General features: G+C 39.9%; 1 protein-coding gene across 1 annotated transcript in view; it reads right to left on the bottom strand.

Moving 5' to 3' along the window:
- Positions 1-24,906, bottom strand: part of si:ch211-284e13.4 (insulin receptor substrate 1-B) — a 28,448-nt gene extending 3,542 nt beyond the window's left edge. Inside the window, exons 1-2 of the mRNA XM_056458335.1 lie at positions 24,258-24,906; positions 18,857-22,045 (exon numbers count right to left, since the gene is read on the bottom strand). Of these exons, the coding sequence (XP_056314310.1) occupies positions 18,857-22,045; positions 24,258-24,609 (3,541 nt within the window). The 5' untranslated portion in view covers positions 24,610-24,906. The remainder of the gene's footprint in view (positions 1-18,856; positions 22,046-24,257) is intronic.
- Between the last annotated feature and the right edge of the window lie 373 nt (positions 24,907-25,279).

The raw sequence follows: 25,279 nt of genomic DNA, 5'->3' as shown, positions 1-25,279 counted from the left end.
CAATGACCTTAAGTAAAAACACACATAAATGTATCTGTTGTGTACTGCAATTAAATGCAAGAGCGTCACTATGATATGAGGGGGAAAAGGGGAAACAAAAGAGGTTTGCAGGGGCCCACAGACCGAGATTTATTCCAATCTCTAGCAACAACTCTGCATTAATATATATGTATCTAATGTATTACTTTAATCAAGTAGAGTATTATAAACTGTCCCCAGTAAAATATTATATGATTATGTGATATGATCTAAGCACATGGTCTAAAGCACATGGCAGGGTGTATCAGAATCCATTTCTGCTAGTTTAACGACTGGAAAAACAGTCTGTGCATCCAGTGCATGCTCTAAAAGGGTTGCCCCATTCTCTTAATGAATAATGGGTGTGTTTTAGGTGTAACTTGCTGCAAACCAATCAGAGTCTCCCATCCCCTTTATAAGCCAGTTGTGCTCACATCAAGGCATATTCGACATTGACAGAATTTCCAGAGACAGAGTGCTTCCACATAGAGAATCTGCTTGTTAAAGTGCATGAACAGATCATCTACACACAAGGCTGTGCAATTTTTGTTTACACTGTAGTTAAAAATTGTTGTTATATTAATGTAGAACATTCACTCACTATCCTTCGCCTTAGTCCCTGATTTATCAGGGGTCGCCACAGCGGAATGAAACGCCAATTACTCTGGCCTATGTTTTATGTGGTGGATGCCCTTCCAGCCGCAACCCAGCACCGGGAAACACTCAAACACTCACTCATTCACACACGCACGCATACATGCACACACCCACACACTCATACACTAATGCAGACTGCACGATTTTGACTGAATCCGACAGGTTTTGAGAAATCGCAGACAAATGTGATTAACATCAAAATAACATCTGCGATTACCTACAGCCAATGAGAGAGCAGCATCCACTAGTATGGGTATCTGCAGGTCAGTGGGAGGTTGTAGGGATTTTTTTTATCTGTCTGGACCCAAGAAATGGAGGAAAAACTGGAAATTTGGCAGGATGTCTGTTTGACATGTCATCTGAACAATACCAGGTCGATGAAGAAAAAAGTTTAAGAGAAATTTCTAATTTCCTTGAAAGCCACGTGAGTAAAATAAGTATATTTTCTACCCCACTAAAGACTTCTTTCTCATTATGTAGTTAATAACAAAAGATATACTAAGTGACCTTGTGTTGTTTCCTTGTCACTTCTCACTTGTGTTTGGTTGTGAGATGTATAGTTTGCGGACCGAGACAAAGTTGTCGGTGATTCTCCAATTGTAAAGTTTCAGTGTGAAACCCCCTGTCGACGATCCATCCTGCAGTGTAAATACAGCAGCGATGGAATGCTACCACAGATAGTCATGCAGTGTGAAAACATCTGTGATGGGACTACTTTAAAAATCGTGCAGTCTGAACTCAGCATAAGGCCAATTTAGTTTACTGGGTTCATGTGTATCCAATGTTTGTAAAATTTATCGAAACACCTTAACATTTCCAAACGTAATAGCCAGTGTTTAAATAGCTGAATAAACTACTCTCAAAACCATTCTTGTCAGTATACTAAATTTATGAATTACCCATTGGACACCTTTCTCTCAAAACAACATGAAAAAACATGTCAAAAAGACTATTAAAATCTAAATCTGACTTAAAATCAAATGTAAAATTAAAATGTAAATAGTCAATTATAGGACTGTCCTGTGATTTTTAACATGTTTTTGATGGCAATCTTTTGACACAAATGTAGTTTATATGCATAGTAGGGATACAAAATCCAGTGTAAATTCATCTGCAATTAAAGCTTTCAGATGAATAAAACCTTTCTGTTATTATAATCCATTTGGCTCATTATTTTGCTAATTAAAAGGCCATCATTGTGTGGATGTCAAATGGATGTCAAAGTTTTGACATCAAATCAATAAGCATTTTTACATGATTTTTAATGTGTTTTTTGACATGAAGTTGCCCACTGGGTAGCAAATCTGGCCAGCATGTTTATTGATTAATTTGTCTCTAAATACTAAGGTTATGTTTTGCTTTATTCTTTCTTTTAAATATCTGAGATCTGATGTTCACAGTCGTAGGGCAGCAAGTACATAATGATGTGTTTATTCACAGAACTGCGGTCACTGGAGGACACTGGTGCCAGTGAACTGCATGCCATTACCTACAGTGGCAGTGTCTTACAGTCTCAATGTTATAACAAACAGCATACCAGAGCATAACACAGTCACAGAGGCACCAAACCACTTTCAGTTTAGTCTACTCGCAGGAGACAGTGGGAAAAAAAGACAGATATGAACACACACATATTCAAACTGAGAAAACACTTCAAATATATATCTTTAAAAACACTATCAAGAGAAAACTGAATAGACAGTAATGAAAAGCGTTTCTAGAAAGTGATAATCATTTTGATTTGGATTGTTTTACTCAGAATACTGAAGAAACTCTTCATTTCTATCTATATTCCTCTCGGTATAAAAGCATCACTGAACAGGTCTCATGGGATTTCCCCTTTTCTACCTTGAGTTTTCATTTTTCCATCGTTTCTTTACTGCACTTTCACCGGTAGACATGTTTAAGATCAAAGTATACACTTTACTGCCAGTGTGTGTGCACTGACATATACCTGCTGTCATGTTCGCAGTGTCAAAAAGCACACACATCTGTCTATATGCACAAAAACCAAATGCAGTACATATTCCCACTGCAAACATTACTCCCTGTGGAAGACTTTTTAAGCTCACACACATACAAGGGACTCCACAGTGTGTCTAAATGCAAACTGTGCACAAATACCAAGGTCATTCTCGGGAAATTGTAGTTTTTCACTTTTTAAATTATTGTTCATAAAATATACCTAATCATGAAAATATTTTCTGAAAAATTAAATAAGAATCATTTTGTCATTGTCAAATAGAAAAATAATTTTCCAGTCAAATAGTTTTAGTAGCCGAAATGTCTAATGCAATCTCATAGCAATTAGAATATTTTTGATTTAGTGGCTAACTTGTATTAATTTGTATGATCTCATTCATTCATTCTCTTTTCGGCTTAGTAACTTTATTAATCCGGGGTCGCCACAGCAGAATGAACCGCCAACTTATCCAGCACATGTTTTTTACGCAGCGGATGCCCTTCCAGCCGCAATCCATCTCTGGGAAACATCCATACTCACACTCATACGCTATCGACAATTTAGCCATCCCAATTCACCTGTACTGCATATCTTTGGACTGTGGGGGAAACCGGAGCACCCGGAGGAAACCTACGCGAATGCAGGGAGAACATGCAAACTCCACACAGAAACGCCAACTGACCCAGCCGAGGCTCAAACCAGCGACCTTCTTGTTGTGAGGCGACATCGCTACCTACTGCGCCACTGTGTCGCCTTGTATGATCTCATTTGCACATTTTAGTATGATTTTCTTATCCTTCAGTGAGTGTTTTCATACAAATTCTTGCAAACTAGTTACTTTTCTGACAATATATAAGATAGTTGTGCTTTCTAGTGGGTTTGGCTGGAAATTCCACATGGTTTCAACATCTTTTGCGATCCAACATTCCAATTATCCAACTGGACTTCTGATTTGAGGTTTAGATTTACAGTTAAACCCAAATTTATGGCACCTTTAAGAAGGATCCACCAGTGAAATGCTACAGAGTGAATAGATCATTTCTGTATAAACATATTCAAGTGTGATTTATATATTACGAAAGCAACTATGGGGGTTGGGTCTAACAGGGTTGGGTTTATTCTCTTAATGAGTTATGGGTGTGTTTTAAACATAACGTGCATTAAACCAATCAGAGTCTCATCTGCTATTCCCTTTAAGAGTCAGTCGCGCCGCGCCATGGCGCATTTGCTATTTACATGGCGGACTTTGTAAGTGGAAAGACTGAACAATTCACTAGCGAGAAAACAGTTAAACAGACCATCTGCAGCACAAGGATAAAGAATGAGTCTCCTCCATTCAGCCTCTTTACTTTCACTTACTTATACTCTTTATTCCTTTACTTTCGTGAGGAAACGTTGTACGCACTACACTGAAGACATCCTTTAGCCTACATATTTAATTTTGTTTAAGCGCAAAGATTTGTTTCAAAACTATTTCTAAATTCAGTTCTAATTCCCAGCAAATAAATGAGCCATAATAATGAAGTGTGGTCAAAAAAGGGTTAAAAGAGTTATATCCAAACACACATCTTATTCTTATGTCTCATATAGTGACGCAAAACCAGACAGGTGGACAAATCTAAACTTGTTTTTATTAAAACAAATATAAATATGCATATAATAAATAATACTGCTAGTAATAATAACCCTATACAAATGCTAATTGTCATGAATAAACTGAAAAAAGCCCCCGAAATGAAGGCATAGAGGCAGTTATTTTTATATTTATGAAAATAATATATTTTTTAACATGTTAATCCTTAAATCTTTTTTCATATGTAAAGATATTTGTGTATTGCTGTACATCCTGTGTGTATTAAGCAATGTGTATGCATTTTTGACCTGCATAGGTGCATATCTGTAACACGTGGAGTGGCAGAGACAATGTTAGGATCCAAGTGCAGGTTTATTCGGTAGTCAGGCAAGTAAGGGTCAACATAGGTGCAAACAGATGAATAAAGGCAAATCCAGAATCGTAGTCACTATAACAGGCGAGAGGTCGGAAGGCAGGCAGTGAACATGGACAAACAGGCAAACTTGGCAAAGGTCAAAACATGGAGAAACAAGCCTAAGGAAACCGCGTTGAATTGTCACTTTACAGGTAAACAAGACTCGGCAATGAGAATGACTGTGTGTGCTGCTTAAGTAGTGTGGAAATCAGTCCAGAAGCAGCATCAGCTGTGGGAGTCCAATCAGTGGAGAGTTGGAGCAGGTGTGTGTGTGTGGCATGACTGAATATGTAGTTCATAAGATGTAGTCCATGTGAAAGTGAGTGCTTACCAGCGACCTCTGGTTGTTTAGAGATCGCTGGTAATCATGACAATAACTAATGCGCTTTGCGCTGGACTTAAGACCAGCTTTCAGTTGGTCAGTGGCGCGGTCTATTTTAAATCTTCAACATAGCAACGCACCAACAATGCACCTTAACACACCTCCTTTTTAGACCACAACACCCATGAGTTCACAAAGTGGCACAACTGGATTTACTATTTAAACAACATGGTGCAAAATGTGAAAATTAATGTTGCGCGGTCTGAAAATTGCATTAAATCATGCCAAACACATCTTGAGCCTTATTGCGTGGGGTGTATGATAAGGCCATATTAGTGAAAACATGACAGAAACTAAGAAAAACAGAAACACATAAACATCCAGACAACAAAAGTGTTTTACTCTGATCTGAATCACAACAGCTCCTCACTGTCTCTACATCCTCAACTGATGGCTCTCTCCAGTTTTTTCTACCAGACCAACCAACACTGTTATTGCCAATGCATAAGAGAGAGAATAGACTTGAGAGAAACACTGAAAAACAGAGATTTATTTCCATGTGCTAGAGAGAGAGACTGAGCGCTGCATTTGCAATATCTGTTTGGATCTGCTGATGTACTATGGGAGGTGTGTGTAAGAAAAAATTGTGATCAAGAATGTAGTATAGGTCTGTGAGAGAGGATTTGCCAAGTAGACTGGCCAAAAAGAAAAAACAAGCCTCAGCGTGAAACTGTATGTGCACAGATTTGCACATCTAGAATAGTGATTAAAATTTAAAGGAAACTGCATTAAGATACCTGTAAAATAAAACAAAATAAAATAAAATAAAATAAAATAAAATAAAATATATAATGAATATTCAAAACAGTTTAAGATCAGCAAGACAATAATTTATTCAGTCAAGGACAGATTAAACTGAGCAAAAGTGAAAATATACTATTAATAAAAATAATAATTAGTAATAAATTATTAGCTCCAAGGTCATCAGGGTGTGGGTTTTCTACATATAGAGTTTACTACGTTTAGAGTCAACAATGCAACACACAAGTATTGACTGTATAGACGCACACCCAAACAAAGTTACTTTTACAGTTTTTTTTTTTGTGCACAAAACTTTACAGCTGATTACTGAAGCACTGAAATCACATGGAATGGTTTGGAAATGGTTTTGGTTCCTTTTCTGGACTTTGAACGTCTCTTGACCATCTATGGAGGATGAGGGAGCTCTCAGCTCTCATTTTTCATCCTATAGACTTTCATTCATACGCATGCGAATGCGACAGACTGGAAACGCAAGCATGTGCGACAAGTTTCGCATTTCGGTCGGTGCGTTGCAAAATTAAAGCTTGGTGAACGCTGAACTGCGAAATCGCATCACATGACTGTGTGAGACCGATCGAACATCAAAACATGACCTCTGTACAGAAATGTAAAATATGGGCCAATCACTTGCTTTAATGTCTAATCATCTTGTTTAATCCCGCCCCTTTTCGCAGCGCCATACTACAGAATTTCGCATGCTCAAACTCTAGTGTGACCGCGGCATTAATCTAAAATATCTAAAATATTTGTCCCAGAAGTTTGGGAGGGTGAGTAATTAATAACAGAATTGTCCTTTTTGGTTGATCTAATTCTTTAACTGACACGCAGTTACTTATTGACAGTAGAATTTATGAAGTGAACCATCAAAATAAAGTGTATACCAAACTTTTGATTAGTGTACAGTGTTTTAGCTGACTTTTATACCACACAGAGGCACAATAACACAATGAGTATGTATACATGAACACCAATAATCCGATTTTATTACGATTAGGACAAAACTAATTAAGATCATGTAAACAGCGATTTCTGATGGCCTTAATCCGGCTAAATTCATAATCAGAAATAGGATTAAGACATGGAGTATGACGATTTTAGTCGCATTATTGAAGTGAAGTACAGAATTGTAAACACCTTAATCAAACTATTATCGTCGTGTAGGATCTTTGCCACATATTGAAACAGGATATTCCATACACACATGGCTGTTTGACACTATTCTCTGCACCTACCGAGTCTGAAGGACCACAGACACAGAGTTTTGTTCCCCATATGGTGTGCGGTATCAAATTCCATTAAAACAACACTATTCAAGCAGTTCATACTCGCATCCAATATCTCTTTGTCACAGGGACATGCAAGAAATGTTCCTGAATGAAAGTGAAAGTGCCAAACTGCAGTTAAAGTCGACAAACCAAAAATGAACACCCGAAATTACATGAAACTCTGGAGGAAATGTGGATAACGCGGTGACACAATGACATTAATTGAATTATGTGTTATAACATATAAAACAGGATCATGAAAGGAGCATTCAAAAAGCAGCTCATGTAAACACCTTCATCATATTATTGTCTTATTCAGATTAAGGCAAATCATTCGATTACTGATGTCCATCTAAACGTAGTCATTGTTGACTGTCATGCACAGTGGTTAGAAAACAAGACCCACATGCATCGTCATGACACATCTCTAAATGACATATGCTAGATAACACATTATTTCACCGGTTTACAGAATACAGAAGAATATTGCTCAAAATGTCATCATTGTCAAAATATGATCACTAGTAGTGAGTGGGGCCCTTCTCATGGTTCCTGGAAGAGCCGCATACATTTGCTGTATGTGTGTGTGAACTGGACCGCAGCCACCTTCACCTTACTGTATGAAATACCACAGACTCTCTAGAGCAGTGAAACCAATCCAACAGCACACTCTCTCTCAATCTTACAATATTAGCAGTCTAAACACATGCATTACAACTCTCTCACTCTCTCTTTCTCGCTCTCATCCTCTAAACTATCAGTCTAACTATGCTTATATCCACTCCCGCTCAGAGTAAGTACACAGTAGTGAGTGTTTGTGTGTCTCTGTGTATGTGTGGATGGTTTGTTAACAGCAGACAGATCAATTGGCTCTGCTCTCGGTACACCCACTTGAGTTAACCATAATCTCCCGGCAGACAAGCACCTACCCACACACATATACCCATATGCATACACACTGACACATACACTAACCCATTCCGACTCACTCAGACATACACAAGACACACATATCTACACACACACACACACACACACACACACACACACACACACACACTCACACACTCACACAAAGATGGTGTTTGCTTAGCAAAAATAGTAACATTTTCCTCAGACCATCTCTCCTTCAGACAGGCTCATCTGTTGAGTGTCTAGACTAAAATTCCCCAGATTTCTACAATTGTAGGAATACAGAGAGTGAATTCACAAATTGATTGAAGGAACAGGTTTGTAAATTGTTCATTATTGAAATGATTTACAAATTACAAAGGAATATTAATATAATGTGTACATTTACAAACTGGCTCTAATACAACTGAAGATCTAGTTTAGCTGTTGCTAGTGTGTATTATAAGGTGCATAGATATATATATAATAATTCCCCTAAAAATAATTGTGATAAATTATGTTTTTAATTTACCTGATAAGGAAATAAATATAGCCTATATTTATTTTTATAATTAAAATATTATAGTGGATCTTGAGATTGAATGTAGTTGTCTAGGTGGGTCCTGAAAGGAATTTTGTGGGACCCTGGTCAACACAACACTGAAACAAATATTTATATATATATATATATATATATATGAGCAATATCACACTCGTAGCTGTGCGATATGGCTGTATATGATCACAGGTGGGAGGCGTGTGTTGACTCGAGGTCATATAGTACAGCCATATCGCACTGCTACTTGTGTGATATTGTGTTTATACAACAGTTCAACGGCATTATCTTGTGTATAAAAAAAGAAAATCAAACATAGAGAGTCTCAAAATCCATTTGTTAGAGGAACTACTTTCTTCTGCCACTCATTCACATGCAGCTGACGTCATAACAGCAGAAACCGTTGCTACACAAACGTCACTTTAGAGCTAGTATTTTAATGATTCTCTAACGTAATGTCTAAAGCAGGGGTCTCAAACTCCCGGCCCACACTATAAGTACGGCACTATATTATAGTGTATTTCAGTTTTACTTTCGTTTTTTTTCTCAGCATGCGTCGAGTAACGCACATGCAGATCATTTCTGGGGCTGATTTAAACGTTGAAATAAATGTGCATAAGTGTTCTATTTTTACTAAAGCTCTATTTTTATAAACATTCAAGGGTCATTTGATTATTTTTACTTAACACCGGTATTTTGTTGAACAAACATTAATAACACATAATATTCAATTCAAATGGTCTGGTTTAATAGATTTTCCTCATTTGCGTATTGAGATTTCAAGTAAATGTGAATATATACATACTTTTTCCCTCTTTGTTGTAGTTTTACAAAAAAGAAAGATATTAAGAGGAGCAATTGCCAGTAAAATCAGAAGACAGAATAATAATTATTATTTTCATTAGTATGACTATTTAAATGTCAAAATACTAATTTAAACAGCCACAGATATATTTCAGCAGTTGTGTGAAGCAAAACGTGCTGATTTGTTGATTTGTGACAGGGAATGCTTGAATTATAAACATCATGTCTGTTGTCCTAAGATGCACCAACGTTTTTGTGCTTAAATGTTAAAACAGCCCTCCTATAAATTGTCAGTCGCTGAAATGGCCCCCCGCCAATTTGAGTTTGAGACCCCTGGTCTAAAGTGATGACAAAACAGGTGATTTTACTGACATTTTAAGATTATAAGCTGAACTGCATGAAATGCCATCAGTCTACAGAGATTTCCCGGTATTTCTCGGTTGTAATAGAGAGATCACCATAATTATCCCCCCAAAAAAGCTAAAGCAAAGCAAAAACTACCAGATTACTATGGTATAAATCCAGCAAGGAAAGAGAAAGAGATCGACTTAGAGTGTCACTTGTCTGTTCTATAATGATTTGTTCAGCTGTAGTTTGAAACTTAAGCTGAGAAAACGCTGAGCTTTTCTCCCTCTGTCAACCATCAATTTCTTTGCTCTGCTCAATATGATAGGCTAATAGCCGCTGACGTGCTGAAAATCGGAACAACTCTTAGAAAAAGAAACTATGAAACTGCATAGTTAAAATCAAAACCAACTACATTCTCACCCAAAAAAGCCTCAAAAGTACATTATGTTGTCCAACAGCAGCAATGTTTGTCAAACTGTAGTCAGTCTCTGCTTGTCATGTGGGCAGAGTAATACAGAGTAATATCAGCCAATCAGATTCGAGAACGAGACAGAACAAACACAACACAACCAGCTAAATACATATTTTACATGCTACATAGTATCAGAGGGCAACCATTTTAATCACACTTACAGGCTGTGATTTGGAGGAAGAAGAGGTTGAGTCCTGACAAAGTCCCATGTAGATTTATAGTCTTTGCTGCTGATAAACCCAAGTTGTAGGGTAGGCTGCTGTAGCAGTCATCAATATAATAATGGGAACATAGGGCAAAGTTGGAGCTGTACTGCTTAAAGCTATAATTTAAGCATTGATTCTTTACAGCTTCGTGTTTAGGCAGAAACATTTTTGGGGTTACAAAATTACGATTTTCTCTAACAATGCAGATCACAGCATCCTCGTGATATGGTTCCCCGAACCAGTTTCACTCAGACATCAATTAAACGGCTCAAGCTACGTATAAAGAGCGACTAGTATTAATGACTCTGAGTCGACTCTTCGGAATTGAGTCAATAAATTTATACACAATGCACTTTCAGATTTATAACTCAGCTGGATGTTTTCATTCATTTAGAGCTGTGTTACACAATGCGTGAAAGGTAATTTTCAAAAAATCCATAATGGGGAATTTAACACATTTTATTTCATTACAACAGGCATTGTAACTATAGCTGCTGGAGAAACAGTACCAGTGACTGTCACTCTAGATTTTACACCTTTGCTGACCTCAACCTAACGAGTGTGTATGTTTGTGGTGCTGTCAAAGACTTGGAGAGGACAGGAGGGAGTAGCTTTGGGTGACAAGCAGAGAGAAAGAAAAAGACAGACACGCAGGGGGGAGAAAACGAACAACACTTTCATTAGTATCACTAAGGAAACGAAACGGATGAGTCTTCCTTTGACGTAAAGTCCAAAATAATCATCAATTCTTTTCGCTGACACCACAAAGGCATTGTTTATTCTGGGCTTTAGAGAATTGTAATAAACAAGGCTTGAAAATTCAAAATATACCTTCAAAACTTCAAGCATTTATTAAGAGTATACTCAAAAACTACAGCGTTAAATTGAAAGACAGCCCAGAGCGTAAAAGCTAGTCTCTGACAGTTAGTTAGTGAACAACAACGTAAAATAGTAATGTAAATAGTGATACATTCTGGTATGTATTGCTACAATTCTATGCAAGATTGGTTGGAAAAGTAACTACAGTAATCAGTCTGTTCTCTTTACCTCATTTGAGGGATGTCTATATAGCTGAACCTACACTCACTGGCCACTTTATTAGGTTCACCTTACTAGTTGGACCCCCTTTTGCCTTCAGAACTGCCTTAATCCTTTGTGGCATAGATTCAACAAGGTACTGGAAATATTCCTCAGAGATTTTAGTCCAATTTCATATGATAGCATCACGCAGTTGCTGCAGAGTTGTTGCACACATGTCCATGATGTGAATCTCCCGTTCCACCAAATGCCAAAGGTGCTCTATTGGATTGAGATCTGGTGACTGGTACAGCAGTACAGCAAACTCATTGTCATGTTCAAGAAACCTGTCTGAGATGATTCAAGCTTTTTGACATGGCGTGTTATCCTGCTGGAAGTAGCCATCAGAAAATGGGTACACTGTGGTTATAAAGGGGTGGACATGGTCAGCAACAATACTCAGGTAGGCTGTGGCGTTGACACGATGCTCAATTGGTATCAATGGGCCCAAAGTGTGCCAAGAATATATCCCCCACACCATTAGACCACCCCCACCAGTCTGAACCGTTGATACAAGGCAGTATGGATACATGCTTTCATGTTGTTGATGCCAAATTCAGAAGAGATACTTATCTGCATACCTCGGTTGTAACGAGTGCTTATTTGAGTTACTGTTGCCTTTCAATCAGCTTGAACCAGTTTGGCCATTCTCCTCTGACTTCTGGCGTCATCAAGACATTTGCGCCCACAGAACTGCTGCTCACCGGACATTTTATATTTTTCCGACAATTCTCTGTAAACCCTTGAGACGGTTGTGCGCGAAAATCCCAGTAGATCAGCAGTTTCTGAAATTCTCAGACCAAGCGGTCTGGCACCAACAACCATGCCACGTTCAAAGTCACTTAAATAAACTTTCTTCCCCATTCTCGGTTTGATGCTCGGTTTGAATGCATCGAGTTGCTGCCATGTGATTGGCTGATTAGAAATTTGCATTAATGAGCAGTTGGACAGGTGTACCTAATAAACTGGCCGGTAAGTGTATAATAAGTCACTTTTATACTCTAGCTCTTTATACAGTACAGATGTACAAAACAATCTCCAATCAATTTATACTGTAAAACTTGTTTCTAATTAAATGTTGTTGCATTATTATTTGTGTAACAATGAAGAACAGGCTTTTGGATAAAATAACACTGTTCCTTTATTTAGTAGATTTTGCTTCACCAGATTGGGGTCCAATAAGGTTGCAGGATCAGAAGTGCACCACAAAAGACCTTCTGATGCAGTTCAAATAATGGAACAAAAACAACCAAAAAAATAAAAAGAACATAAGACGCAAAATCAGCACATGAAATCAGCTTACGAATGGAGAGCAAAGATTTGTGCTTTAACAACAAATATGCAGACAAAAACATACCACTTAAGCCCTACAGTGTGTTAGTTACACTGAAGACAAATGAAATTGAATTCTGCCATTTTTTAACTAATACAAGTTCCAGATGTATAACGTAATAAATCAGTGCACATACACACATACATGCTTACGCTGCCACATAATAATGCTTGCGTGAGTAAACGACCTCCTTCAGGTCCACTATAAAGGAATGTATTCTCTTCTGGGCTTTTGATGGGTCGGCTAGATTACAGGTCCTCTGACCTACGGCAACCTGCTTGTCTAGACAGTTTTGGGTTGGAGCAGATTCCCCTCTTCTTAGCACCACTGTGGTGACTGGGTTTGTATGAGGTAAAGCCTTCAGAGCGTCACATTGAGTCACACAATACCTGCATTGACGCTCTGACTCCTTGTCTGTCTCTGTTAATCTTTCTCCCTCTATCTAGTCTCAACCATACTGTCTTTCAAAGGCCACAGACTCTCTGTTGGTCTATTCTTTTGTTGTCCGGTGTCATCTATCTTTCAACCACTGAAAACATTTCTTTGTCTTTCATTCTACTCGTCTTATACAATTTCCTGCCCTCATTTTATATCACCCCACACACACACTTTTCACCAGTGTGTGAACTACTGTATACAGACTATTGGATGCATGCCAAATTTATTAATCAAACTTAATTAACACTGATAATTGAATTATTGTAAAAAATGTTCTCACTTTTTTTTGTTTAAAGGGGTGGTCCACTGCGATATTATAATTTAAACTTTAGTTGATGAGTAATGTAGCTGTGTGAACATAAACAACATCTACAACAAAAGAAGGCATTGGCTTTTACAGATTTAGCTTAGCAAAGCCTACAGCAAACAAATTTGGGGACTACAAAAAAATACATCCAGGCTACTGAGATCCCAAACACTTCAGGTTACGCGCATTCAACACGCGCACACACCCTGCGAAGTGAAGAGGCATGGCCAGAGGCACTGCAATGTTATAGCAGAGAAAGCTAAAATGCAATCCAAATGCTGCTATTTCCACAGAGCTTGTTCTGTTTCTGTGTTTAGGCTTCCAAAGAACACGACATAAAGAGAGAAGTGCTTACCATTTAATTTTAATTATGTTTCAGAGAATTATAAAAATATATATAGTTCTAGCATTTGACAAAGGAGAACTTCCAGAATCTCTCCCAGTTCAGTGCTGAATTTAGCTAAAAACTCCTCAAAGAAGGAGCAGCTCAAACCAAATTAGAAGAAGCTGTGGACTGTGAACCACAATCTGTGAGTGTTTTTATTTGTTAAAATTGATCTATGACATGCATAGTGTCTACCATTAAGGGTATGTTGAAGCGAGGACGTAAACAAGGTTGTAAACAATGGGAAATGCTGTTTGGCACCGCTAACAATTTAGCTACAAATTCATATTTAACAGTCAAACCGCTGTAAACACCCACAATCTTTACCAGCACTGCAGTGTCTCTCTCTCTCTGCGATCTTTTTCCCCGCGTTCTACATCTCAAATAACAAACTCTAAAAACATTTGTAAACGTTTTATATTACTTACACAGGCTTATTCTGAATATATGAGAAAGACACTTGTCAGATTTTACTTTAGAGAACAGGCGTGGGGTTCAGATGTGTCCTCTGTCATTTTCTATCTGATTCAGGCACAAACTGATACGGCTAACAGCTACTCTGACTGACAGTTTTCACACAGTGCGAAAGCACGTGCTTGTAGGGGCGTGACACTTTTCTTGGGGATGCGATCTGCGAATCACAGCACATTATGTTAGCTGACCAATCAGAGCCTCTAGGAAATATGACAGTCGTTTTCATATTAGCTGAGTAGCAGTATATGATCAATGTAAGATATATGAAAAAATAACGTGATTTTCTACAAATGAAGCATGAGCACACATTGCTTTGCATCTTATAAACACCTTATACACCAATACACTAAACACTTTACACCACCCCTTTAACTTCCCTGTGCAAGCATTGGTGTCTATTACAATACAAACTATATGAGTGTTATTTGACTTTACTTTTAGACCATTTGTAGATACAAAGACTAATTTCACAAGAAAAAATCCTCCCTAACACTTGCAGTTGGTAGACTAGATTGACCCTGCTGGGAGTGATCGTGCATTGACAATGGTATGAGCTATCACAGGGGGTCAAAGTTATAGTTTTATTAACTTTTTTTTAGATTCAGTGTAAACTGTTTCCCACTATTTAAAGAGCAGCCCCTCCCCAATGCATCTTGTTTTGTTGTTCTTGGGGGATCAAGTGTTAGTTAATGGGTCAAACCCCCAATCCTACTTGTTATTTGCATCCTGCTTTCCACCCAGATGAGATTGTTTTAAGGGAATCAAACTTAGCGCTAAACTGAACTACACAGTCAAGGATAATACCTTGACATTTCTTAGGCTAAATCTGAGCGATGTGAGAAATGGTGGATGGGACATTGACTCAAAATAATTAGTAGTGAGGTGTGTGCTAATTCAACTGCGATGCAACAGGCAAAACACTTTAGAAAAGCACTTTAGCAACTACATGGCAATCCCCTAGTAATGATGATGGCCGTTTGTCAAGAGCAAGTGTAATGGAGGCCAGCTAGTGAAGTGCTGTGCAGGTAAACCTCACTCCTCTGATCTCTAAAGGTGCTCTAGAGGCCATGGTCTTTAGCCTCCTTGTTAGAGCAACCGACTCCCATGCGAAAAGTCGCCAGTTCGATCCCAGCTCGGAGCGGGTTGGGTGGTGTAGGACCAACGGGGTTACATTGGTGCCGTGACCCAAATGGTAGTGAGGTTTCGTGGGGTGAGTGTAATGGAGGCCAGCTAGTGGAGTGCTGTGCAGATAAACCTCACTCCTCTGATCTCTAACGGTGCTCTGGCGACAGACGCTAGAGGCCATGATCTTTAGCCTTCTTGTTAGAGCAACCGACTTCCATGCGGAAAGTTACACAAGCACCTCTACATTTTTTCAAAATAAAATGTCAAACCCAAGGTTTTGTAGTGCGCAACTGCTGTGCCACTTTTGGAATGGAATTGCAAATTAAATAGTGTACAAAACACTTCCTCCCTGTGCTATTGTAAAACAGGTAACCCTGCCCTCAAAACCATTAGTTAAATCAATATTGCTTGCGTGGCAGTACATCTCACAAGCTATGTTTCATCTAACAATGCGAGTTAGACATATGTGCAAACTACGAATCATTTGCAAATAAAGTGTTGTTTCCATGAGTCAAAGAGAAATAAACTGTCACTGATAAACACACACCATGATTGTGCAAAGTTTGATGTGATCCTGGTTTAACATCTGCGTTGATCCTGGAACATAATTTTTGTTTGAAAATGTATTCCATACCTATTTCCTACCTCTAAACCCAACCATAACATAAACCATTACCAAAATCAGAGGAGAGTAATAGTTGGATAACAATCATGTAGAAGTGCATAACCCCAACCGTAAGCTTAAACTTAACATAAGCAGTACACAGGATCCCTTAATTCTGATTGGCTGATTGGAATGGTGTTCCAGGATCAACATAGATGATAATTCAGGAAAATGTCCTACTTGATGAAATCAGGTTGGTGTCTGATAAACATGGGGCCAAATATAAAAACGTTGAATTTGCTGCAATAGGAGATGCCACTGGCTGTTTCTCAATATGCATTCTTCAGCGATCTTGCGTCCTCGTGTAACGTCATCAACCACCGCCAAAGTTCCAAAACTCAAGGCCGCAAGAATGGAGGGAGTGTTAAAGTTCCCAGATGTGTTCTTGATATCAAGGATGCACCGATGAACACAAGACTTGAACACAGTTAAGGCTAATTTATACTTATTATATTATGATTTATAATTATTACATTATTATGATATTATACTTCTGCCAAGAGCACACAAACGGCCCGGCGCAGCCTTTGCATACCCACAGACCTCTCAGAAAATGTAACTACACGTGACAATGACACGTAGTGCAAGCTTTGTGAATGGTCGTTTTGGTAGCGGTGACGAGGGTGAGCGGTGCGGAGAGCCATGTTTTAGGCAATGTGTGTTTTAATTTCAGTTGTTTAGCTTTGATGTTCAATAAATAATCATAGATAGTCTTTGACAGTGTGTTGACTTAAATAATAAATTTTAATCGAGTTAAAATATTCAATTAATCAAGATTTTGATTATAGGCCAAATCGCCCAGCCCTACTGAACCAATTAAATGACAGACTTCAAAATGACCAAAACATAATTTCAGATTTTGTGCAGTGTGGTCGTTCAGCTAGAAGTCCATTGATGCCCTTCTATCGCACACACTTTTGTTAGCCTATGAGTTAAAACAAAATCACACTTTTCTGATGCGCATGTTGGAATTTATTTAGTGTCTGTCTCCATTGTAGTTTACACATTTTTTCTAATCAGATAAAAAGTTTATCCTAGTCAGTTTTTTATGCACATATTTAAAATCGATTTGCTTATTGCCATTTGCTTTTTATTGAGCAATTATTTATACGATATTCCAAAATGCTCCAAAATAGATGGATGCAAACATACAGTAGGTACATGTAAAATCAATACAGTTGTCTTTTAGCACCATTAGCTATGATAAGATAAAACATTTAAAGTAAACACATTGCATGCAGCAGCCTAATTAAAACATTTTGGCTGAACATTTACGCAGACGAAGATTCAGTTTAGGGGTTGAAAACCACCCATTCCAAAGACATGCACTATAGGTGAATTGGGTAGGCTAAATTGTCCATAGTTTATGTGTGTGAATGTGAGTGTGTATGGATGTTTCCCAGTAATGGGTTGCAGCTGGAAGGGCATCCGCTGTGTAAAATATATGCTTGATAAGTTATCTACCCCAGATTAATAAAGGGAATAAGCCGAAAAGAAAATGAATGAATTCACCTATAGTGCATGTCAATGGACTGTGGGGGAAACCGGAGCACCCAGAGGAAACCCACGCCAACACAGAGAGAGCACGCAAACTCCACACAGAAATGCCAACTGGCTCAGCCGGGACTTGAACCAGCAACCTTCTTTCTGTGAGGCGACAGTGCTAACTACTGAGCCACCGTGTCACCCTGAAGAAGACTTTACTAGAGCAAATCAAACCACAACATGTGACTAGTTGTTTTACAATCACTTCATCAATTCTTTCTATAGCTGTCATTGCAAGCGAGGTGCATATGAACAGTATCCTTAGTCCCAATTAATTCATACTAAATCTCTGAGTAGTAGTACTTTCTTGCAAAGCCTGTCCATATGTTAAAGAGAGAGATAGGAGGTCAAGATGAAAGACTTAAAAGAAAGACGAGAAAAAGGGAAAATAGTAGAGAGATGAGTAGAAGCAGAACCACATTCAGGAAGATTTTCAGCAAGACTGAAGTTAAATAGCCATAATTATCTACAATCACAGCGAGTTAAATATATATGTGGATACAGGGCTGCTCAGAGGTATCCCTTATAAACACTTAGACAAGCCACAAATATGCTATATTCTCTATCCACATGTATCACACACACACACGCATATGTCTGTACTCACACTGCCGCTATACCGTGCGTTCATAAAATCCAACAAACACACACTCACAACCAACAACTTAAATTATCTTAATAGTACATTAAGTACATAGTTGCAAGAGCTGATTTTTCTTATACTCCGCCTCTCCTTCACTAATGGAACCAGGCAGAAAGCATTCCAGATAAAGAAGTATGTCGCTAACAATATTTACTGTTGTTATAATACATAAAAAGACATAAGTCAGATCCCAAAATAACCTTTAAAAGATAAATACCATCACTGTAAGAATCAGAAAGACATAATTCAACACTAAAAAATGCCTCTATTTTTTGAATGAATGTTAGCATCATGTTGTTGATCTGGGATATTGCCACACACTGATACTTTATAGTCTTTATAATTCTTGCTAAAGAAAAAGAAGATTCCAAAATGTTTTGCACCACTGATCATTTTCAGCTATCACATTATGCACCTCGGTAAAGGTGGAAAAACAGCCAGATTAGATTAATATTTGCAATGCCAACTGGCAACAGTACGGAAACGGTAACATTGTAGTCAGCACAGTAACGCCGTAATAAAATTATGTAGTGTGTAATAATACTTTTTTTACCTTTGCTGTCCTTCCTGTTGCTCTGATGAACTCTTAATTCATCCGATTTGATGAAATCAATGCTGGCATATGTGTTGATGCTGGAGGTGGTGTTTCCTCCTGCTCCACCCAATCCACCAGTCAACCCTCCTACTACAGGAGAGAAAAATGAGTGAGGGCCAGAAGGTCCGTCCACACTGGTTTGATTTTCCTTACTGATCAAGTCTAAATCAATGTAGTTCAGGCCTTGCTCCAGGGTTAGAGAAGATCCCTGAGCAGCAGGAAGATTTGCTGCTCCAGGGCTGGCACACTTTGGAGAGGGTGGCTGATTATTAGACCAAAGGTTGCCCTCTAATCCTTGATTTCGCTGTAGACCACCATGTGGCGTTTCAGGAAAAGGTAAAGGGGAAGCAGAGGGGGAGAGGGGATGAGTTGGAGGGGCAACAAATGTCTCTGAGCGATGCCGCCTTCTTGCTGATGATTCTGCCCTGACTACACGGGCACCCTGATCCACATTTGAAAAAGCTTTGGGTGAGGAGAAATTCATGGTATGCTCCTGCTCCATGGAGGATGAGAGAGGTGTTTGGCCAGGTTTTGGGGATTTGGATGTTGTATCTGCCCCCAAGCCAAATTTCATTTCAGTATAGTCTGTAAAAGGAGCAGCAGCCACAACTGTGGATGTCAATCCTGTTACGTTGCTCTTCCTGAGTCCCATATCAACCTCCTTTTCTACTTGAGGAACTCTGCTGATCTCCTCTCTAACCTTTGGGGCAGGTTTAAAAGAAGAGAGGGGAGTGAGAGAAGAGGGTGAGCTTCCCAAGTCCATGTTCACATATTCAGAGGACAATGAGATGGAAGTTGCAAGGGGTGCTGAGAAGCTTCGTGGAAGGTTGGCAGATCCACCTTGACATGGCTGTGGTCGGTGAAAGGCTCTCTGATGTCCTTGTGCCCTGGAGTTCCCTGGCTCCACTGCAGTTCTCCCCTTGTGTCCTCCTCGTTCACCCTGATAAACAATGCTCACATACTCTCCAGGGCTCTGAGATGCTGTTGGAAGCAAAGTCTCCCTGACTCTCGGCAGGGTATTGGCTTTGGACATATCCACAAAAAATCTGGATGATTTGTCTTTCCTTGTCTGTAAATTACCCTGTTTCTGAACCCCTGGCCCACAACTCTGCTGGTGATGGTGTTGGGATGTAATTTTGGGGTAAGCTCCCCGTACCCTGTGTCCTGTGCTCAGCCTAGCTGCTCGTCCCACTCCACCAACAGAAAGAGACAACGATCTGTCTTCAAGGCTTTCACTGCTAGCTGAACTGGAGGAAAAAGAAGATGAGGACAGAGAGAGTTGTCCACCGCCACCTGAGCCCACAGGTGTGTCTCCTCCACAATGATAAGCACTATGTCCAGCTTTTCCTCCAGCTTCACCTCTTCCCATGCAAACCCTCTCCAGATTATCCTCAAAACGGGCAGAGAGGGTGGTGTGTTTGTAGGAACGTGGTAGCGAAAAATATGAATAGACCATCTTTGGCTGCAGTGGCTGTTGCTCTGGGTGTGAGGGAGGAGTACTGCAAGCTGACCTGGCACTTATAGGTGACATGTTCATGTAGTCGCTGCCTGCTCGACTCTCCATGCTGCCTCTGCTGCCCCATATGCATCCACTCATGCCATGCAAGTCCGGTGAACAGCTACTGTTAGGAGACATCATCATGTAACCTTCGCTGATTGGCAGACGAATATGCTGAGGGGGAGAGACACTATTATTGGGGGTCATGGCCATGTATTCATCTCCACCCTTTGGCACTGCATCTGAACCAGAAACCGCTAATGATAATGAAGCAGGAGGAGCTGTAACACCTGGTAACATGGACATGTAACCACTGTCAATTGAAGAGTCTTCAGGACCCCCTTTTGTACTCACACCTTTATCTGCAGAGTTTTCCTGCACCAATGATGTTGTTGCTGAACCTCCTGAGCCTCTGCGTGATGTGAAAGATTCCCTACTTGCACTGCGTGACATGACTGCATACTCTTCTTCATCCTCTTCTTCCTCCTCCCTTCGGCGGGGGACCAAACGCTCCTGGGTAGAAGTTGGCGGTAAGGAAGCACGCTTGCTGAGCAGCCTGCGCTCAACTTCACACTCACGGCTAGATGAACGGCGAAGGACTCTGCGTCCATGAACACGTTTGTGAGAGCCTTCTCTGTGACCCATTAGGATATAACTAGCTCCACCTTCAACAAGGGCAGCAGGGAGTCCAGCAGCTAGCAGAGAATGCTCTCCAGGGCTGGATCCATACTCATCTGAGGAACCATAATCACTGGGTGATCCTGACATAGACACCCTCTGAGGAATTCGAGCATAGGTGCAAATGGGGACTGCTCCAAAGGTAGCTCCACCCAACCCACATTCGGACCCATGACCAGAGCTGGATGAGAGGCTGGGTGCTGGGGAAGGTGCAGGGTTTGGGGTATATCGTGCTAGGCTAAGGGTGATCTTTGCTGGAGTGGGTGCTCGTGTAGGTTTAGGCCTCAGGGTTGGGGTGGTTGAGCAGGATGACCCATTGAGACTAGGACTCGTGCTGAGTGCTGTTGCTCTGCCCCCTCCATCCTCTGTACGAGCCCCAATGCTGGCTGTCCGTGACCTAGAGAAACCATGCCGTGGAGTTGGGGAAGTGTTAGTGTTATGGACACCAGGTGTTTCTGTTCTAGCACGTCTGGAAAAGCCAACCTGTGAAGGTGGTAGATTAGGATGGTGTCGTCTAGACGGTACACTGATAGGGTTAGAGGCAGTTCCTCCTCCACAGCTCACCCCAACAGTCTGAGATTTGCTTCTTTGCCGAAACTCTTCGCTCAGAGCCTTCATGGCCTCAAGAAGAGTCTCATGCATATTCTGTGCCACCACTGAATCCTCTACTTGCATCCAGAATTCACCAGGGCCTGTCATGGCAGAACGACCCACTTCAATAAAAAAAAAGTTCTCTGAGTGGCCACAGCGTCGCACATTCATCAGCTGGAGGACCACAGCAGCAACATCAGAGTTGAGTTTTACAAAATTGACTGTTTTGTCCGTCAAGCAAAGTCTGTATATTCCAATTAGATTCCTGGCCTGGCCCAAACCTTTTGGCCAGACTTTAACCTGCCAGACCTCCTTAAAGGCAGGGCCCGGGGAAGGTAGTCCACAGTCTCCTCCACTGCCGCACTCATCAGGAGTCTTACCTAGAGATATAAAATAAAAGACAGTAAGACAATAGAACAGTGAAATATTTTATGGAATTGTAAAGCAATTTGGTGAAGCTATGGTGTTAAATTAGACATAATTTAAACATTAAATTGTTTCAAATCAGACTTGTCGCAAAACATATTTCCATAAAGAACACTATTGTCTGAATAAAGCTTTGATTATTAAGCCACTATTATAAACAAAACGTATTTTTTATATTGATAAATATTTTAATTTACATTTTTTATATATTTATTGTATAAATATTTTATCTGTTACATGTAATATTCCAATATTTAAATTTTCTGTATGATATACAACAGAAATCACAAAACCACAGCACAAATCAACATACCATAAATAAAAACTGGACTACTTTGTTCACAATAAATATGTGCAATCGCTAAATGTATTATTCACTGTTCGTTATGGCAGCATCCCACTTTGAATTCCATATTGCCCAGAACTAAACGAAACAAGTTTAGGGACTATGTGGAAAGATAACTTTGAAAGATAGTTTGTAATGAAGATCCAATAAATTTCTACATTTCTTTAAACAACAGCAACAAAAAAGACGATGTGATAGAAAAAAAAAGATTGATGTGCTTCTCTTTCTCATGTCAGTGCTACTGTGGATTCTGTAGCTTGTCAAAAAGACCCCTGTCTTTAATTCAAGTACAACTTGATAACATAATTCAAGTACAACTATTTTTTTTTGTCTAGGACAATTTATGATTTCTTTAATTTCCATGTGTTCTCCATGATTGGAAATTGTTCATTCATTTCCCAGGTCGCACGGGAACGCTGCCAGACCTTCATCAAAACAAACAGGTCATGACACATTTGGACTAATTAGTGTTTAATAAAACTAATTGGTTGCAACTGATTTGGTTTTCTGTTAGAATGCTTTTCGATCATTTTATTGAGTAAATGCTGCACGTTTTTGAAGCGTGCTGCTCTGCGTTCAGTGGATGGATATAAACACTTTATCCACATTAATCCAGTACTGTCTTTACATATACTGCTCAGCATAATTGAGTACACCCCATTTTGAAAATGAATGTTTGTATCCATTTCTCAGTAAATATAAGCAATGTATTTTGGTTCATTTAAACAAAACAGATTTATTAAACAGATATATTTATTAAAATAATATTTTAGTCAGTAAACATTTAGAAATTGAAAGATAATACAATTAAATTCAAGCAAAGTATTGCAAAACAAAATGACAACCTACAAAATTTCAAAATTGCTTCTCTTGATTTTTTCTCTTTTTTTAAATTTGTATTTAATATTTTCCTATAACATAAATTTGCCTGTACTAGTTTTTGGACCGCTATCGTTAGTTATTTTGTTAGCTCCAGATTTGGCTTCAGTACTGACTAATCTAATGTATATGCACAAATATAATATTGTATAGCGTCCTATTAAAAACATGAATCTAAGAGATAGATTTGTGAGGGGTGTACTTATATATGCTGAGCACTGTATGCTAGAGGAAGGCTTAGAGGATCGCTGGCTCTGCAACTAATGTCTCCATATGATCACTGATGGCCTACTGTTCAACCCGGTGATCGGTTCATTCAGCGGCAGGGTGGGGGGATCATGCTCTACCAAAACATGGGGCAGGAGGAGACCCGTATTCCAATAAATACGCACGGCTGCCGCGGCTCCCCTCCCGGCAAACCCGCTATGACAGAAATGTAGGTTACACGCACAACATGCACGAATGTGTAGAAAAACAAAAACAGTCGTGAGCGCTGCAGTAGCGTCCGCTGCACAATGCGCCACTCTCACACTACGCACTATAGTAGTTATGTCTAGTGCTGGGGAGTATTTGAATATATGTTATATTGCATGTCGATTTTCCATAAACGACCCAATTAAAATCTAATCGTCCATTTATGAATGGATCTACAATGCATGCACCGTAATCAATTGAGCCATTTTAATACCGCGTGCGTCCACATCTCCAGGTGTGGTGGCTACATTGAACAGACGGGTGGGGTAGAACGTGCATTTCAATCCAACCAGCTTTGCAAATATACATCCACTGAAGCAAAGGGGGCTCCCATCAGCAACACGCAAGTTGATGGGGAGATGCAAGCAATTACAACCACCAAGGTCTATGCTGCGCCCTGTATTTGAATGACAGATCATTTAAGAATTCGACTGTAGGGTACAATAATACATAATTTTCCTACTCACATTTACACTGTAGATCCAGCATGGCCTGGTACCATTCGTTTTGGACCTCCTCGGTGTCCGCGGCTATGGCAAAGCTCTCCCCGCGGGTGTACAGCACTATCATGTGCTTGTTTTTTGAATCTGCCCGTTTGTTGATGTTGAAGCAAGAGTCCAGATTCACTGCTTTCTTTGGGACTGGTGACTTACTCCGGAATTTCTTTTCGTTCTCGTAATATTCGAGTCTGGCCGGGCCCTGCTCCGAGGCAGCCCGGAGAACGAAAAAGCGCCGGTGCATAGATTTCTGCTTGCGGAGATACCCGCTTTTCCGAACGTCCTCGTAGCTCTGCTGCTCCATCGCCGCCTGGCTCTCCATTGCTCGGCCAGTTGCTTGTTTTATTTTTAATCCACCAACGTCTGCTTAAAATCTCTGGTATGTTTCACATTCGTTCATGATAGCAGTGGTTCTCTCCTCTCTCTCATCATGCAACCTCGCGCCCTCGAGGAGAGCCCAAATTAGCTTGTTTTCCTCCTGGTCCAGGCTGTACGGTTGTGTGCACCCGGGCAGGCTCCACTGACAGGCGTGCACATGCGGCATGCGACGTCTGCACTAGCATGCAGCTCTGATGTGTAGCATCATTGCAAGCGTACCAGAATTGTTTACTGTACAGCTCTACCCCGCACACTCGGATGCCCCCCCTCCCCTCTGTCTGTACGTCTGTGAGGCTGGTAAACCCGCTAATGCCAGTTCATGCACACGGTGTACACACAGGAGATCTGAGACTGCGTTATTTTCGTTGGATTCGTGGAACGAGACAGCTCAGCATCCTCTAGGTTTAATTAACACATGTCTCGTGTAACCCCATATAATGGGTTTCTTTTAATTGGCAGTTTGTGATTTGGCAGGATGTTGGAGGAATGCACGGTCAAATCAATTCTGGCATTATTTTTCTCACGGTAAACACAGGACACTGTGTCTTTTTAACGTAGTGCTGTATTTTTTTAATTATTAAATGCGGAATCCCCTTCTCTCCGGTCATTGGCAA

This window comes from Danio aesculapii, chromosome 5, assembly GCF_903798145.1.
Source record: "Danio aesculapii chromosome 5, fDanAes4.1, whole genome shotgun sequence".
NCBI lineage: Eukaryota > Metazoa > Chordata > Actinopteri > Cypriniformes > Danionidae > Danio > Danio aesculapii.
This window is presented reverse-complemented; position numbering and strand designations above follow the sequence as displayed.